The 17,644-nt window shown below is 39.1% G+C and overlaps 1 protein-coding gene across 3 annotated transcripts in view; it reads left to right on the forward strand.

Annotated features, from left to right (window-relative positions):
• Positions 1-1,463: 1,463 nt before the first annotated feature.
• Positions 1,464-17,644, forward strand: part of TFCP2 (transcription factor CP2) — a 51,160-nt gene continuing 34,979 nt past the window's right edge. Inside the window, exons 1-2 of one of the 3 annotated variants that reach the window (XM_079938469.1) lie at positions 1,464-1,479; positions 1,840-2,021. In XM_079938469.1, the coding sequence (XP_079794595.1) occupies positions 1,900-2,021 (122 nt within the window). In that variant the 5' untranslated portion in view covers positions 1,464-1,479; positions 1,840-1,899. Of the gene's footprint in view, positions 1,480-1,762; positions 2,022-17,644 lie in introns of those variants that run through there. The other 2 variants (XM_079938470.1, XM_079938468.1) reach the window with 2 other exon arrangements.

A 17,644-nucleotide genomic window follows, 5' to 3' on the forward strand; every position in this document is an offset into this window, starting at 1 on the left:
GAGATGGCATCAGATTCCACAGGTAAAGGGCTCAGTCCCAAAAGACTGCCTTATACTTCAGATGCCTTTTCTCTTAACTGCAGGGTCCATCAAAAAAGCCAGACTGGGCCTCAAAGGCTTGCTGTCTGGAGTGTAGGAAGATGTGAAGAGTTAAAACTAGATAGTCACACATGAAAAGATGCTTAACATCACTAATTATTAGAGAAATGCACATTAAAACTACAGTAAGGTATCACCTGACACCGGTCACAATGGCCATCACCAAAAAACCTACAAACAATAAATACTGGAGAGGGTGTGGAGAAAAGGAAACCCTCCTACACTGTTGGTGGGAATGTAAATTGGTACAACCATTATGGAGAACAGTATGGAGTTTCCTTAAAAAACTAAAAATGGAACTACCATATGATCCAGCAATCCCACTCCTGGGCATATACCTGGAGAAAACCGTAATTTGAAAAGATACATCCACCCCAATGTTCATTGCAGCACTATTTACAATAGCCAGGACATGGAAGCAACCTAAATGTCCATCAACAGAGGAATGGATAAATAAGATGTGATACAGGGATTCCCTGGTGGCACAGTGGTTGAGAGACCGCCTGCCGGTGCAGGGGACACGGATTCGTGCCCCGGTCCGGGAGTCTCCCACATGCCGCGGAGCGGCTGGGCCCGTGAGCCATGGCCGCTGAGCCTGCGCGTCCGGAGCCCGTGCTCCGCAACGGGAGAGGCCACAACAGTGAGACGCCCGCGTACCCCAAAAAAAAAAAAAAAGACTATCCAGGGAAGTGGGACTGAAGCAGTCTTGACCCCGTTAAGAGGTGAGTTTTATGAGACAGTATTCCACGAGCAAACAAACGCTTGTTAGGAGCGTTTAGGTAAGTCAGCCAGGGTGTGGGTGTGGGTTCAATAAGACTAGAGCCAAAGCTCCACCCACGCCGTAGGGTGCTGACTCTCTTACTTAGCGGACACCAGAACTCAGGTAGCCCCAAGGCGGGACGTTTGAACGCACGCCGTTTCCTCTGCCAGATCCCCCCGCCCATCTCCCGCGGGCAGAGAGCCGTGGCGTAGCTAGCCTATCATCACTGCCGAGGCCGGCGAAGTCGCTTCTTCATTGGCTAGCGTCAGGGTGATACACGTTCTTCGGACCCGAGAAGGAAGAGGGCGCCATGATTGGCTGGCGCTGGGGCGGTGGGCGGTGGAGGAACCTGGCGAGTCTGGGATTCAAGCCGGTGCTGAGCTTTCTCCACCCATGCTTTGAGGCCGTGGGGGGCTGCAGAGGGCTGGGAGTCGACTCAGCGGAAACCTGGATTTGGTTCTAAGAGCCGTGGGATTGAGAAGGGGTGACCGGAAGTGATTTTGGGACTGACCGGAAGCGAGGCCTGGAGGGGAAAGGGAGACTGGTTCCCGGGAGGGAGGGGGGGTTTCCCGCAGAAAGGGGCGGGGGGAAAAGGTGGGAAAGCGGCGTGGGCGCGCAGGGTAGGTAGCGGGTCGCTGCTGCTGGTCTGTTTAGAAAGCAGCGAGTGACCACCACGAGTTCAAGGAGAGAGCCCAAAGAGTGGGAGTGCGAGGAGTCCAGGGTTGCCTTTGGGCAGTCGGGAAGAGTGAAGCCAAAGGACCCTCGCGCGGCTCCGGAGAGCTGGGCGGGGGTGGAGGTGAGGGTGGGGGTGGGGGTAGGGATTTTTGGAAGTCAGGGCAGCCAAGAGCGAGGAGACAAGGGTGCGGGAGATTAGTTGTGTGGGCAGTGCGGGTGGGGCTTGGGGGCGGCTGGTGAGTACTGCGGGGGAGATCTTGGTTTGGAGTTTTCTACAGTCTTGCAGTCTTGCCCCCGTTGGGTAGAATCACACTGCTCGCCTTTGTACGAGAAACGGTGTCTCCTGAGGCAAGGAAGGAGCCAGGATGGCCTGGGCTCTGAAGCTGCCTCTGGCCGATGAGGTGATTGAATCCGGGCTGGTGCAGGACTTTGATGCTAGTCTTTCCGGGATCGGCCAGGAACTGGGTGCTGGTGCCTATAGCATGAGGTGAGTGAGATTTTCCCAGACCCTGCACCTTCTGAATAACAAAGGCAGGATAGAGAATAAGGGGGGAAAAGAGAGAGAGGTGTATAGAGTTAGAGAAGCTCTCAGTGGTTAGAGAAAACGAACTTGTTTCTTTTGTTGTTTTGAGTAGTGAGTATTGCGGTAGAAAGGGAAAAAGAGATAACAGGCAGTGTCAAGAATAGCCCTTGATTAGCAACCAGATGAATGTTGAGAGACTTTTGTGCCAGTGTGGGTGACTTGGAGATTGTTGGTGTGTGTGCGCGTGTGGATAGGTTGCACTGGACTTGTGTGAAGAAGAGGCCACGTTGAACATGTGAGAGGTGTTTAGGGAGTTGGGGCTTAATGATGAATGTTGGTTGACTGCTTATTGGGAGGAAATGTGAAACCTTTAATGAAGAAGTCCACACATCTGTATCTTAACCTGCTTTGAGGCTTTACTCAATTCTAGGGTTTCTGACTTTTGAAACATAAGCTGTGAAATGAAAAAGTGTCAAAAAGAGCTCTTAGATGCTTCTAGACCTTCATGTATCAAGCCAAATGTTGATAAGAAATAAAAATCTCCTTTGAAAGCAACATAACCTCCCATGTAATATATTTTCATGTGTTACCTACTTCATTCCCCCAGTATAGTTTGTTTCATTTACAAGATGTGTAAGAGCCATGTCTGGAAATGTTGAAACATCTGCTTCTTAATATTTGATGGAATATAATTGGGTTTCCAGATACATTGTAAGGCTTAATCTAAATGAGTCAAAGAGACTTTAGAATTTAGCACTTTAATTAGGTTTATGAGTTTATAGTGGGAGGATGCCTTTTATGGGGAAAATGGACAAATTTTGCATTCTGTTAGTGAGCTCCTTTGAGTTATAAAAGTGAACTTCCTTTCTTTAACTCTGCTAAGCCAAAGTGGAATTTCCTCACTGAAGTAAAATTATGAATTAGAACTTAATACTTCATCTTCAGGAATCTTTGCTTACAGTTAAAATAATAAAGGCTATCCTTGAATGCATATGTTAGTGATTTTCAGGGAAATTTGAGTTCTATCATGCAGTGCTCTTAGCCTTGAGCAGTTTAACTCTAATTTTGTCTGTCCTTGTTTACATACGTCTTACCATAAAAACAGAGATTAACTTGGTCTGAAAGTAAATGTCTTGACCCTGAACTTGCACGTCAGTATGTGACATAATAGTTGACAATTTATGCTGTTGTTCGTGTAAAGATTACTGCTGCAAAAAGTTTAGTTTTGTCTAGGTTATCAGAGTTAAGAATGGAGATAATTAAATGTAACAGTACTTGCTATAAAAATAGTCTGACATCAACAAACATTTGGGTATCAACTATGTGCGCTCTCTGCCGTGCAACTTTACATTTATGAGTGCCTTCCTATTCATATCCTGAGTGGTCCTCACAAGTATTAGTAGAATGGCTTGCATATTTACACATTTGGAATTTTTTTCCAAGATCAAATCAACAAGAGTTTTCAAGCATCACTTTACGTTTTCTCAACAGCGCAATGTGCAAAAATTTTTTTTCTTTGCTCTCTTTCACCTTGCTCTTTTTCATGCACTTTACTGCTGTCATGATTCTCTTGTCTCTTACACACATTTAATTATTTGCATTAATTTGTGTTAATTAGATATTAAGTTCTCAAACTTTAGTGTTTATGAGAGTCATCTGGAAACTTATAAAAAATAGTTTACAGCGTCCCATCTTTGGTGATTGTCTGGGGCACAGACCAGAAATATAATTTCTTTTTAAAATAAATTATTTTATTTTTGGCTGCATTGGCTCTTCGTTGCTGCACGTGGGCTTTTCTCTAGTTGTGGCGAGCGGGGGCTACTCTTCGCTGCGGTGTGCAGGCTTCTCATTGAGGTGGCTTCTCTTGTTGTGGAGCGTGGGCTGTAGGTGCACGGACTTCAGGAGTTGTGGTTCGCGGGCTCAGTAGTTGTGGCTTGAGGGCTCTAGAATGCAGGCTCAGTAGTTGTGGTGCACGGGTTTAGTTGTTGCGCGGCAAGTAGGATCTTCCCGGACCAGGGCTCAAACCCACGTCCCTTGCATTGGCAGGCGGATTCCCAGCCACTGCGCCACAAGGGAACCCCTGATATTTTAAAAACAAGTTCTTAGATGATTTTGATGCACATAGTCCAGGGACCACATTTTGAGAAACACTGATTGGAGGAGTTTTTATACTCAAAGACAATGATTCTTTGCTCTCCCTGTTTCTTTTTTTAACTAAACCTGTGATTACTTTTCCTAAACCTTTTTTAGGGAAAATTTTCTCTTTTGGACAGCAATTTGTTTTGTAAAATATTTTCCCTAACGTATTTGTTTTACCTTGATTTGCTTCTACTGCATCTTATAATGGTTTTGCTTCACATCTATTGGTTTATATTTTATAAAAATTCATCTTAGCTGGATTCCTGTTTTTGATTCTTGATCTGCCATTGCGTTCAGTGATTGTATTCTTTTCATAAGTGGTCCTTTAATAGTCTCCTTACTTTTATCCTTACGTTTTAATACATGGCACAAACTTTATATTTAAAATAAAGCAAATTCCATGAAAATATGCTGAGTGAAAGAAGCCAGTCACGAAAGACTACATATGATTCTGTTTCTTAGAAGTGTACAAAATAGGCAAATCTATAGAGACAGAAAGTAGATTAGTGGTTGACTGTAGGAGAGGAGGGAATGGGGAGTGACTGCTAATAGGTACTGGGGTTTTTTTTGTGGGGGGGGCTGATAAAAATTTTTTAAATTTAAAGATTGCATAACTCTGACTACAGTAAAGACAATTAAATTGTACACTATAAATGGGTGAATTGTATGGTATATGAATTGTATCTCAATAAAGCTATTATTAAAAGAGTAAACATTAAAATTTTCTTAAAACTTTTTTCTTTCATTTTTTTAAGGTTGAGGCGGAATTCATATTACAAAAAGTTAACCATTTTAAAGCGAACAATTCAGTGGCATTTAGTATGTTCACAGTGTTGCACGACCACCACCTCTGTCTAGTTCCAAAACATTTTCATCACCCCAGAAGAAAGCCGTATACCTGTTAAACAATTGCTCCCCATTTCTCCGTCCCTCCTCTCCTTGGTGCCCAGTAACATGCGTTCTGTCTCTATGCGTTTACCTATTCTGGATTTCACATAAATGGAATCATATAATGTGTGACTTTTTGTGTCTGGCTTCTTTCACTGAGCCTGATGTTTCCAGGGTTCATCCGTGTTGTAGCATGTATCAATACTTCAGTAATTTGTTCCTTTTTGTGGCTGAATAATATGCCATCGTATGTATATATCACAATTTGTTTAACCATTCATCCACTGATGGACGACTATTACAAATAATGCTAACATAGCACTATGTTTATAAAGAAAATGTTTATAAACATTTGTGTTCAAGTTTCTGTGTAGACATTTTTTAATCTAAGTATAATTGACGCGTAGCATTGTATTAGTTTCAGGTGTGCAACATAATGATTCCACGTTTGTATATGTTGCGAAATGATCACCACAATAAGTCTAGTTAACATTCATTACCATATATAGTTATAAAATTTTTTTTTCTTACGATGTGAACTTTTAAGGTTTAGTCTCTTAGCAGCTTTAAAATATGCAATACAATATTGTTTTTGTTTGTTTGTTTGTTTGTTTGTTTTTGCGATATGCGGGCCTCTCACTGCTGTGGCCTCTCCCGCTGCGGAGCACAGGCTCCGGATGCGCAGGCTCAGTGGCCACGGCTCACGGGCCCAGCCGCTCCGTGGCATGTGGGATCCTCCCGGACCGGGGCACGAACCCATGTCCCCTGCATCGGCAGGCGGACTCTCAACCACTGTGCCACCAGGGAAGCCCAATATTGTTAACTATATTCACCATGCTGTACTAGACGTATGTTTTCATTTCTTTTGGGTATATACCTAGGATTGGAATTTTTGAGCCATATGATAATGCAACACTTAACTTTTTAAATTTTATGTAACTTAAAGAGGTTTTTTTTTTTTGTTTGTTTGTTTTTAAAGAGCAGTTTTCGGATCATAGCAATATTGAAAGGAAGGTATAGAAATTTCCTATATACCCCCAGCCTCTACACATGCATAGCCTCCCCTATTATCAACATCTTCCACCAGAGTGGTACACACTCTGTACCTACATTGGCACAGCATAATCACCCAAAATCCGTAGTTTATCTTAGGGTTCACTCTTGGTATTGAATGTTCTGTAGGTTTGGACAAATATATGATGACATGTATCCATCAATGCAGTATCATCCAAAGTATTTTCACTGCCCTAAGAATCCTCTGTGCTCTGCTGATTCATTCACCCACCACTACCCCAACCCCTTGCTACCATTGATCTTTTTATTGTCTCCATAGTTTTGCCTGTCTGGAATGTCATATAACTGAAATCATACAGTATGTAGCCCTTTTCATATCTGCTTCTTTCACTTAGTAATATGCATTTGACGCTCCTTCATGTCTTTTTCATGGCTTGATAGCTCATTTCTTTTTTTTTTTTTTAGCACTGAATAATATATCATTGTCTGTATGTATCAGTTTATTTATCCATTCACCACTGAAGGACATCTTTTTTTCTTTTAATAAATTTCTTTCTTTATTTTTGGCTGCATCAGGTCTTTGTTGCTGTGTGTGGGATTCCTCTAGTTGCGGCGAGTGGGGGCTACTCTTCGTTGCAGTGTGCGGGCTTCTCATTGCAGTGGCTTCTCTTGTTGCGGAGCATGGGCTCTAGGAGCATGGGCTTCAGTAGTTGTGGCACACGGGCTTAGTTGCTCCGTGGCATGTGGCATCTTCCCGGACCAGGGCTTGAAGCCATGTCCCCTGCATTGGCAGGTGGATTCTTAACCACTGTACCACCAGGGAAACCCTGAAGGACATCTTGGTTGCTTCCAAGTTTTGGCATTATAAATAAAGCTGTTACAGACATCTCTGTGCAGATTTTTGTGTGCAGATACTTTTCATCTTCTTTGGGTAAATACCAAGAAATGGCATTGCTGGATCATATGGTATGAGTATGTTTAGTTTTGTAGAAAACTGCCAAACTGTCCTCCAAAGTGGCTGTACCATTTTGCATTCCTACCAGCAATGAGTGAGAGTTCCTGTGTTACTCCACATCTTCTCAGGATGTGGTGGTGTCACTGTTCTGGATTTTGGCCATTGTAAAAGGTGTGTAGCGTATGCTTAACTTTTTCAAGAACTGCCAAGCAGTTTTGCACAGCAGCTGAGCCATGTTACATTCTCACCAGCAATGTACAAGGGTTCATACTTCTCTACATCCTTACCAACATTTGTTGTTTTCTGTTTTTTATTAAAGTCATCCTAGTGAGTGTGAAGTAGTATCTGTTATTATTTGTTCTACATTTCCTTGATGACCATGATGTTGACATCTTTTCATCTGCTTGTTGGCCATTTGTATATCTTCTTAGGAGAAGTGTCTCTTCAAGTCCTTTGCCCGGTTTTAAATTGGGTTGTTGTCCTTTTGTTGTTGAGCTGTAAGGGTTTTTTATATATTCTGGTTACTAGATCATTATCAGATATATGGTTTGTAGATACTTTCTCCCATTCTGCAGGTTGTCTTTTCACATTCTTGATAATGTCCTTTGTTTGATTCACAAAAGTTTAATTTTGATGAAGTCCAATTTATCTATTCTTTTTGTTGCTTGTGCTTTTGATGTCAAATTCAAGAATCTGTTGCCAAATTCAAGTCATGGTGATTGACCCTGTGGTTTCTTCTAAGAGTTTATAGTGTAAGCTCTTATGTTTAGGTCATTGATCCATTTTGAGTTAATTTTTGTATCTAAAATGAGGTAGGGTTCCAACATCATTTGTATGTGGATATCCAGTTGTCCCAGCCATATGTTCGTTTCTCATTGAATGTTCTTTGTAGCCTCATTGAAAATCAATTGGCCGTACATGTAAAGATTTATTTGTGGACTCTGTTCTGTTCCATTGGTTGATATGTCTATTTTTGCCAGTACCACACTGTTTTGATTACCATAGCTTTGTAATAAGCTCTGAAATTGGGAAATGTGATTCCTCTTATTTTGTTTTTCTTTTCCAATATTGTTTTTTGCTATTTAGGGCCTCTTGTAGTTCCATACAAATTTGAGGGTAAGCTTTTCTGTTTCTGCAAAACATATCATTGGAATTTTGATAGGGATTTCATTGAATCTGTAAATAGCTTTGGGAGTATTGCCATCTTAACAATATCGAGTTTATCAATCCATGAACGTGGGATGTCTTTCCATTTATTTAGGTCATCTTTAATTTCTTTAAGCAGTGTTTTGTAGTTTTTAATGTACAAGTCTTTCACATCCTTGGTTAAATTTATTCCTACATATTTTATTCTTTTGGATGTTACTGGGACTGCTTTTTTCACTTAGCATAGTGTCTTCAAGGTTTTGCTCAGTGTTTGTTTCATAAAATGGTGTTAAATTTTGTCCAGTGCCTTTTCTATTGAGATGATTGTGTGGGGTATTGCATTGAGTGATTTCCTTATCTGAACTACCCTTACATTCCTGGGATAAATCCCACTTGGTCATAGTTTAGAATCATTTTAATGTGCTGTTGGATTCAGTTTGCCAGTATTTTGTTGAGGATTTTGTTTCTTTATTCATAAGGGATATTGGTCTGTAGTGTTCTTTTCTTGTATCTTTTTCTGGCTTTGGTATTAGGATAATGTGGCTTCATAGAATCTTAGGAAGTGTTCCTCCTCTTACCTCTTCCTCTTTTTTTGGAAGAGCTTGAGTAAAAATGGTGTTAAGCCTTTATTTACTTATTATTTTTTTTTAAAGTTTATTTATTTGGCTGTGTTGGGTGTTTTGTTGCTGTGTGTGGGCTTTCTGTAGTTGTGGCGAACGGGGGCTACTCTTTGTTGTGCGCAGCCTTCTCATTGCGGTGGCTTCTCTTGTTGTGGAGCACGGGCTCTAGGCACGCAGGCCTCAGTAGTTGTGGCATGCAGGCTCACTAGTTGTGGCTCGCAGGGTCTAGAGTGCAGGCTCAGTAGTTGTGGTGCATGAGCTTCATTGCTCTGTAGCATGTGGGATCTTCCTGGACCAGGGCTTGAACCTGTGTCCCTTGCAATGACAGATTCTTAACTACTGTGCCACCAGGGAAGTCCGTTGTTAATTCTTTAAATGTTTGGTAGAATTTACCAATGAAGTCATCTGGTCCTAGACTTTTCTTTGTTGAGAGGTTTTTTATTATTGATTCCATTGCTTGTTAACAGGTCTATTGAGATTTTTAAATTTCTTCTTGAGTCAGTTTTGGTACTTTGTGTGTTTCTAGAAATCTGTTTTATCTAGATTATCTAATTTGTGTGTATATAATTATTGTGTTTTCTTATAATCCTTTAATCTCTACAAGGTTGGTAGTAATATCCCACTTTCATTTCTGATTTTATTTATGTGTGTCTTCTCTCTTTTTTTCATTGGACAGTGTAGCTAAAAGTTTTTCAATTTTGTTTATCTTTTTAAGGAACTGACTTTTGGTTTTGATCCTCTGCTATTTAAAAAACAATATTTATTTACTTATTTGGCTGTGTTAGGTCTTAGTTGTGGCACATGGGATCCTCGTTGAGGCATGCGGCATCTTTTGTTGTGGTGTGTGGGTTCCAGAGCACACAGGCTCAGTAGTTGCAGCGCGTGGGCTCTCTGGTTGTGGTGTGCAGGCTCTAGAGTGTGCAGGCTCAGTAGTTGTGACACATGGGCTTAGTTGCCCTGCAGCATGTGGGATCTTAGTGCCCCAACCAGGGATCAAACCCGTGTTCCCTGCATTGGAAGGTGGATTCTCAACCACTGGACCACCAGGGAAGTCCCCTCTACTATCTTTTAAATTCTCTATTTTTTCCTGCTTATCTTTGTTATTTCCTTCTTTCTGCTAGTTTTGGATTTAGTTTGCTCTTTTTCTAGTCCCTTAAGATGTAAAGTTAGTTTATTTGATTTGAGGTCTTTCTTCCTTTTTTATGTGGGCATTTACAGCTATAAAATTCCCCTTAAGTACTGCTTTCACTGTGTCCCATAAGTTTTAGTATGTTGTGATTTCATTTTCATTTGTCTCAAAGTATTTTTAAATTTCCCTAGTGATTTCTTCTTTCATCCATTAGTTGTTTAAGAGTGATCTTAAAAAAAAAAAAAAACTGAGCTAATTTCCATGTATTTGCAAAATTTCCAGCTTTCCTTATTTTACTGATTTCTAGCTTTCTTCCATTATGTTCAGAGAAGATAGTTTGTATGATTTTGATCTTTTTAAACTTACTGAAAAGTGGTTTATGGCCTAACGTGGTCTCTCCTGGAGAATGTTTTATGTGTCCTTGAGAAGATAATATATTCTGCTATTGTTGGGTGGAGTGTTCTGTATATGTCTGTTAGGCCTGATTGGTTTATAGTGTTGTTCAAATCTTTTGTTACCTTATTGATATTCTGTCCAGATGTCCCACTCATTATTTAAAGTAGGATATTGAAGTCCTCAATGATAGAAATGTCTATTTATCTCTTCAATTCTATCAGTGTTTTAGATTCTTATTTTGGGGGGCTCTGTTGTTTGGGTGTGTACATGTTTATAGTTATTCTGTCTTCTTGATAAATTGGCCTTTTAAATCAATATGAAATGTCTTTTGTGTGTGTCTCTCTCTTTTTTTCTTTGTGTGTCTTGTAACAATTTATGACTTAAGTTCTATTTTGTCTGATACTTGTATAGTCACTCCAGCTCTCTTTTGTTTACTATTTGCATGGAATATTTTCATTTTTTTTTCATTTTCACCCTATTGTGTGTTGTATCTAAAGTGAGTCTTTGTAAGCAGCATGTGGTTGGCCTTTTTTTCTTACATCTTTTCTGCCAATCTGTGTCTTTAATTGGTCAGTTAATCCATTTGTACTTAAAGTGATTAGTGATAATGAAGGACTTATTTCTGCCATTGATAGTTTTCTATATGTCATATCTTTTTTTGTTTCTCAATTCCTCCAATATGGCCTTCTTTTGTGTTCGATTTTTTTCTATTGTACCATTTTGTTTCCCTCTTCATTTTCTTTTTTGTATATTTTTAAAGTTACTTTCTTAGTGATTACTCTGGGAATTACAGTTAATATCTTGAGTTTATAGCAATCTAATTTGAAATGATGTCAACTTAGCTTCATGAGCATACATTAAACTACATTTATTGTGGTGATCATTTTGCAGTATATATGAATATCAAATCATTATGTTGTATACCTGAAACTAATATAATGTTGTATATCAGTTATATCTCAATTAATAAAAAAGAGCATACATTAATTCCATTTCCCCTCTTTATGTTGTTATTGTCACAAATTACATCTTTATGCATCATGTACCTGTTACTGTAGATTTATAATTATTATTTTATGCATTTGTCTTTTAAATCATATAAGAAACAAATAGAGGAGTTACATACCGAAAATACGGTATACTATCTTGTGTATTTATCTATATAAACTTTGTAATGATCTTTTTAAAAATATGAAATCATTAAATTTAATTTTATTTTATATTGGGGTACGGTTGACTTACAGTGTTGTGTTTCAGGTGTACAGCAAAGTAGTTCAGTTATACATATACATATATCCATTCTTTTTCAGATTCTTTTCCCATATAAGTTATTACAGAATATCGAATAGAGTTCTCTGTGCTATACAGTAGGTCCTTGCTGATTATCTGTTTTATATATAGTAGTATATATATGTTAATCTGAAACTCCTAATTTATCCCTCCCCCCACCTTTCCCCTTTGGTCACCATAAGTTTGTTTTTGAAGTCTGGGAGTCTGTTTCTGTTTTGTAAATAAGTTCATTTGTGTCATCTTTCTAGATATCATATGATATTTGTCTTTCTCTGTCTGACTTACTTTGTTTAGTATGGTAATCTCTAGGTCCATTCATGTTGCTGCAGATGGCATTATTTCATTCTTTATTATGGCTGAGTAATATTTCATTGTGTATATGTACCACATCTTCTTTAACTATTCCTCTGTTGCTTCCATGTTCTGGCTATTGTAAATAGTGCTGCAGTGAACATTAGGGTGCATGTGTCTTTTTGAATTATGGTTTCCTCTGGATATATGCCCAGGAGTGGGATTGCTGGATCACATGATAGTTCTATTTTTAGTTTGTTCAGGAACCTCCATAGTATTCTCCATAGTGATTGTACCAATTTACATTCCCACCAACAGTGTAGGAGGGTTCCCTTTTCTCCACACCCTCTCTAGCATTTATTGTTTGTATACTTTTGATGATATAATGATCTTTATTTTTTTGTATGACTTTGAGTTACCACTTAGTATTCTTTCATTTTAGCCTTTCCCTTTCGTTTCCCTTTAGTATTTCTTATAGGGCAGGTGAACTGGTGATGAATTCCCTTAGCTTTTGTTGAGGAATGTCTTGATTTCTCTTTTATTTTAGAATTCTTTTTTTTTTTTAAACATTTCCCACGTATGGCTATTTATTTATTGGGTCTTTATTGCTGCATTGGGTCTTTGTTGCTGTGTGCGGGCTTTCTCTAGTTGCAGCGAGCGGGGGCTACTCTTCTTCGTAGTGCACGGGCTTCTCATTGTGGGCTGGCTTCTCTTGTTGCGGAGCACGGGCTCTAGATGCACGGGCTTTAGGCACATGGGCTTCAGGTGCATGGGCTTCAGGCACACGGGCTTCAGTAGTTGTGGCATGTGGGCTCAGTAGTTGTGGCTCGCAGTTTGTAGAGTGCAGGCTCAGCAGCTGTGGTGCACAGGCTTAGTTGGTCTGCAGCATGTGGGATCTTCCCAGACCAGGGCTCAAACCTGTGTCCCCTGCACAGGTGGATTGGCAAGTGGATTCTTAACCACTGCACCACCAGGTAAGTCCTATTTTAGAATTTTCGGTTGATAGTTTTTACCTTCAGCACTTTAAATGTATCATCCCCGGCCTTCTGGCCTCTATGGTTTCTGATGAGATATTGGCTGTTAATCTCATTGAGGGTCCCTCATATATGATGAGTTACTTCCTTTCTGTTGCTTTGAATATTCTCTTTGTTTTTCACCAGTTTGAATATAATGCACTCGGTGTGAAATTCTTTAGATTTATCCTGTTGAAGTTTGTTGAGCTTCTTGGATGTGTAGATTCATGTCTTTCATCTATTTGGACTGTTTTTGATGATTTTTTTCTTTAAATTTTTTTTTTCCTCTTTTCTTCCTGGGACTCCCAGAATATGTGTGTTCATACATATGATGGTGTACCATAGGCCCTTTACACTCTGTTCATTTTTCTTTTTCTTTGTTTCTTTTTTGGTCATGCCACATGGCATACAAGATCCTAGTTCCCCAACCAGGGATTGAACCTGCACCCGCTGCCTTGGGAGCATGGAGTCTTAACCACTGGACTGCCAGGGAAGGCCCTCTTCATTCTTTTTTTAAAAATTTATTTAATTTTAATTATTTAAAAAATATTTATATATTTATTTATTTTGGCTGCACTGGGTCTTAGTTGTGGCATGTGGGATCTTTTAGTTGCAACATGCAGACTTCTTAGCTGCAGCATGCAGACTCTTAGTTGCTGCGCGTGGGCTTCTTAGTTGCAGCATGCGGACTTCTTAGTTGTGGCATGCGAACTCTTAGTTGCAGCATGCATGCGGGATCTAGTTCCCCAACCAGGGATCAAACCTGGGTCCCCTGCATTGGGAGCGTGGAGTCTTACCCGCTGGGCCACGAGGGAAGTCCCTTCATTTTTCTTTGTGCTCCTCAGCCTGAGTAATTTCTTTCTTTCTTTTTTTTTTTTAAAACAGAGTCTCAAAGAGATATTTATACACCCATGTTCATGACAGCACTATTCGCAATAGCCAATATCAGAAGTTACCCAAGGCTCCATGGACAGATGAATGGATAAACAAAATGTGATATATACACACTACTATATATAAAATAGATAACTAATAAGGACCTATGGTATAGCACAGGGAACTCTGCTCAATACTCTATAATTCAGTCTGAGTAATTTCAATTTTCCTGTCTTCAAGTTCACTAACTCTTTCTTTTGCCTGGTTGAATCTGTATTGAACCCCTCTAATGAATTTTTAATTCCAGCTATTGTACTTTTTTGTACAGAATTTCTGTTTGGTTCCTTTTTATACTTCCTGTCTTTCTGTTGCTATTTTGTACTTATTCATACATTGTTCTCCTGGTTTCCTTTAGTTATTTGTCCATGGTTTCCTTCAGCTCTTTGAACATATTAAAGACAGTTAACTTAAATCTTTGTCTAGTAAGTCTAGTATCTGGGCTTGCTAGAGGATGGTTTCAGTCAATTTCTTTTTACCTGTGAATAGGCTGTATTTTCCTTTGTCTTTGTATGCTTCGTAATTTTTCTTAATTGAAGTATAGTTAAGTCCCTGTGTTACGCAGTAAATCCTTGTTGCTTATCTATTTTATTTATAGTAGTTTGTATCTGTTAATTGCATACTCCTAATTTATCCCTCCTTACTCCCTTTACCTTTTGCAAACTGTGAGTTTGTTTTCTATGTCTGAGTCTGTTTCTGTTTTGCCTATAGATTCATTTGTATTATTTTTTTAGATTCCACGTATAAGTGATATCATATAATATTTGTCTTTCTCTGTCTGATTTACTTCACTTAGTATAATTTTCTCCAGGTCCATTCATGTAGCTGCAAATGGCAATATTTAATTCTTTTTTATGACTGAGTAGTATTCCATTTGTGTGTGTGTGTGTGTGTGTGTGTGTGTGTGTGTGTGTGTGTATCTACATATATCACATCTTCTTAAACCAATCATTTGTTGATGAGTACTTGGGTCCTTTCCATGTCTTGACTATTGTAAATAGTGCTGCATGTATCTTTTCGAATAATAGTTTTTGTCTTTTCTGGATATATGCCCAGGAGCAGGATTGCTGGATCTTATGGTAGCTCTATTTTTAGTTTTTTGAGGAAGCTCCATAATTTTTTCCACAGTGGCTGCACCATTTACATTCCCACCAACAGTGTAGGAGGGTTCCTTTTTCTCCATACCCTCTCCAGCATTTATTGTTTGTAGACTTTTTGATGATAGCCATTTTTACTGGTGTGAGGTGATACCTCATTGTGGTTTTGATTTTCATATCTCTAATAATTGGCAACATTGAGTATTTTTTCATGTGCTTGTATGCTTTGTAATTTTTTGTTGAGAACTGGACATTTTGAGTATTGTAATGTGGTAACTCTGGAAATCAGATTCTACTCCCTTCTTAGAGATTACTGTCATTACTGGATGAAAGCTGCAATTGTCTCTAAGTTTAGTGACTCTTCCAAACTAGTTTTGCAAAGACTATATTCCTTGCTGTATATGGTCACTAAAGTCGCTTCTGTTATCTCCACCCCATCAGTGACTTGAAAGAGATTTCCTTAAATGCCTGGATCCAATAAGAAAAGACAAGGAAAAAAGAGAGTGTTCTCTTTTTTTGAATCTCTTCATCTCACTTTGTTAGGGAAGCCACTTCAGCCATGGGGGTTGAAACAATGGTGAGCCTCTTTGCCAGCTCCTCAGCAGTCAAAAGCAGTGATCAAGACACATAACCTTGGGAGTTCCCTGGTGGCCTAGTGGTTAGGATTCTGGGCTTTCACTGCTGTAGCCCGGGTTCAGTTCCTGGTTGGGGAACTGAGATCCTTCAAGCTGTGTAGTGTGGCCAAAAAAAAAAAGAAGGAAAGAAAGAAAGACACATAACCTTTATTTTTGGAGGACAAGATCCCTATTGCCCACCCTAGCACCAGCAAGCTGCAACAGGATCTTGGGCTGTTGTTCCCACTGCTGCCTCCCATGGGACTGGGAGCTGGAGGATGATAGGTGCTATGCCAAATGCTGAAATTAAATAAAATTTACCAGCCTCTTTCTTCATCAGGCACTCCCTTGGATGCTGAAAGTGTTGGACTGGATTCCAGAGTTTCAAAGTAATTAAGCATTTCTTGCCAGCTCAATAGTTCTTTTGGTGAAAGGACCAATTCCTAGAGCTTCCTACTCTGCTATCTTCCATGACCTCTGTCCTTAATCTACAATAGCCTTTTAAATGGTCCAACCCTGCTTTTAACTCTGCACGCACCACCCCCCACCCAGTCTATTGTCTACACTGAAACCTTTGTGTGTGGATATTTTGTTCATTTAAATAAAAAATAATTTCAGACTTGTGGAAGATTTGCAAAAATAATCTGAAGAATTTCTGCATACCCTTCATCCGGATTCCTTAAATGTTAACTTTTACTAAGTTTGCTTTAGCTTTCTGCCTATCTCTTTTCAGACACCTAGAATTATTCTTTTTCTGAACTATTAAAGAGTAAGTTGCAGATATGATGCCCCTTAACACCTAAATACTTCAATGTGCCTTTTTTTGAAACAAGAAATTCTCTTAATGCAACCACAGTATGATGATCAAAATCAGGAACTCGACACTGACACAATACCATTATCGAGCTATGGAACTTATCCACATTTCGCTAGTCATCTCGTGTCAGTCATCTGACATGTCTTTCTTGTCCTTTAATCTAGAATAGTTCCTGAGTCTTTCTTTGTATTTTCATGGCATTGACAGTTCGATGAATACAGGGCAGTTATTTTGTAGAATATCCGTCACTTTGCGTTTGTTGTTTTCTCATGATTAAATTCAGTTAATGCACTTTGGGTAGTAATACCTAAGAAGTGATGCTGAATTCTTCTCTGTGTATCATATTAGGATGCACATGCTGTTGATTGGTTCCATTACTGGCAATGTTAACTTTGGCCATTTAGTGAAAGTGGCATATGCCAGTTTTCTCCCTTGTAAGTTTGTCTTTTGTAATTGATAAGTATCTTGTGGGGAGATACTTCGAGACTATGTAAATATCATATTACTTTTCAAACTTTTACCTATCAGTTTTAGTGTTTATTGATGATTCTTGCCCTAATCAGTTATCATTATGATGGTTGCTAATAGATGATTTTCTAATTATATCCTTCCTTCTAAATTGGTTCGTTGGCTTTCTACTATATGAAAGCTTTTCCAAATACGTGCATCCCTATCTTCATAGCAGCACTATTTACAATAGCCAAGACTTGGAAACAACCTAAATGTCCATCAACAAAGGAATGGATAAAGAAGATGTCATATATATATATATACAATGGAATATTACTCAGCAATAAAAAAAAGAATGAAATAATGCCATTTGCAGCAACATGGATGGACCTAGAGATTATCATACTGAGCAAAGTAAGTCAGAAAGAGAAAGACAAATATCACAAATAAGTGATATCACTTATATGTAGAATCTAAAATACAACATAAATGAACATATCTACAAAACCAAAATAGACTCACAGACATAGAGAACAGACTTGTGGTTGCCAAGGGGGAGAGGGAGGTGGGGGAGGGAAGTATTGGGAGTTTGGGGTTAGCAGATGCAAACTATTATATATAGGATGGGGGAACTGTATTCAATATCCTATGATAAACCATAATGGAAAAGAATATGAAAAATATATATATATGTGTGTGTGTGTGTGTATATATATATATATATATATATATAAAACTGAATCACTTTTTTAAAAAAAGAGCTTTTCTTTCTTATTTATTTTTATCAGTGTAGCC

This window comes from Stenella coeruleoalba, assembly GCF_951394435.1.
Source record: "Stenella coeruleoalba genome assembly, chromosome: 11".
NCBI classification, from domain to species: domain Eukaryota; kingdom Metazoa; phylum Chordata; class Mammalia; order Artiodactyla; family Delphinidae; genus Stenella; species Stenella coeruleoalba.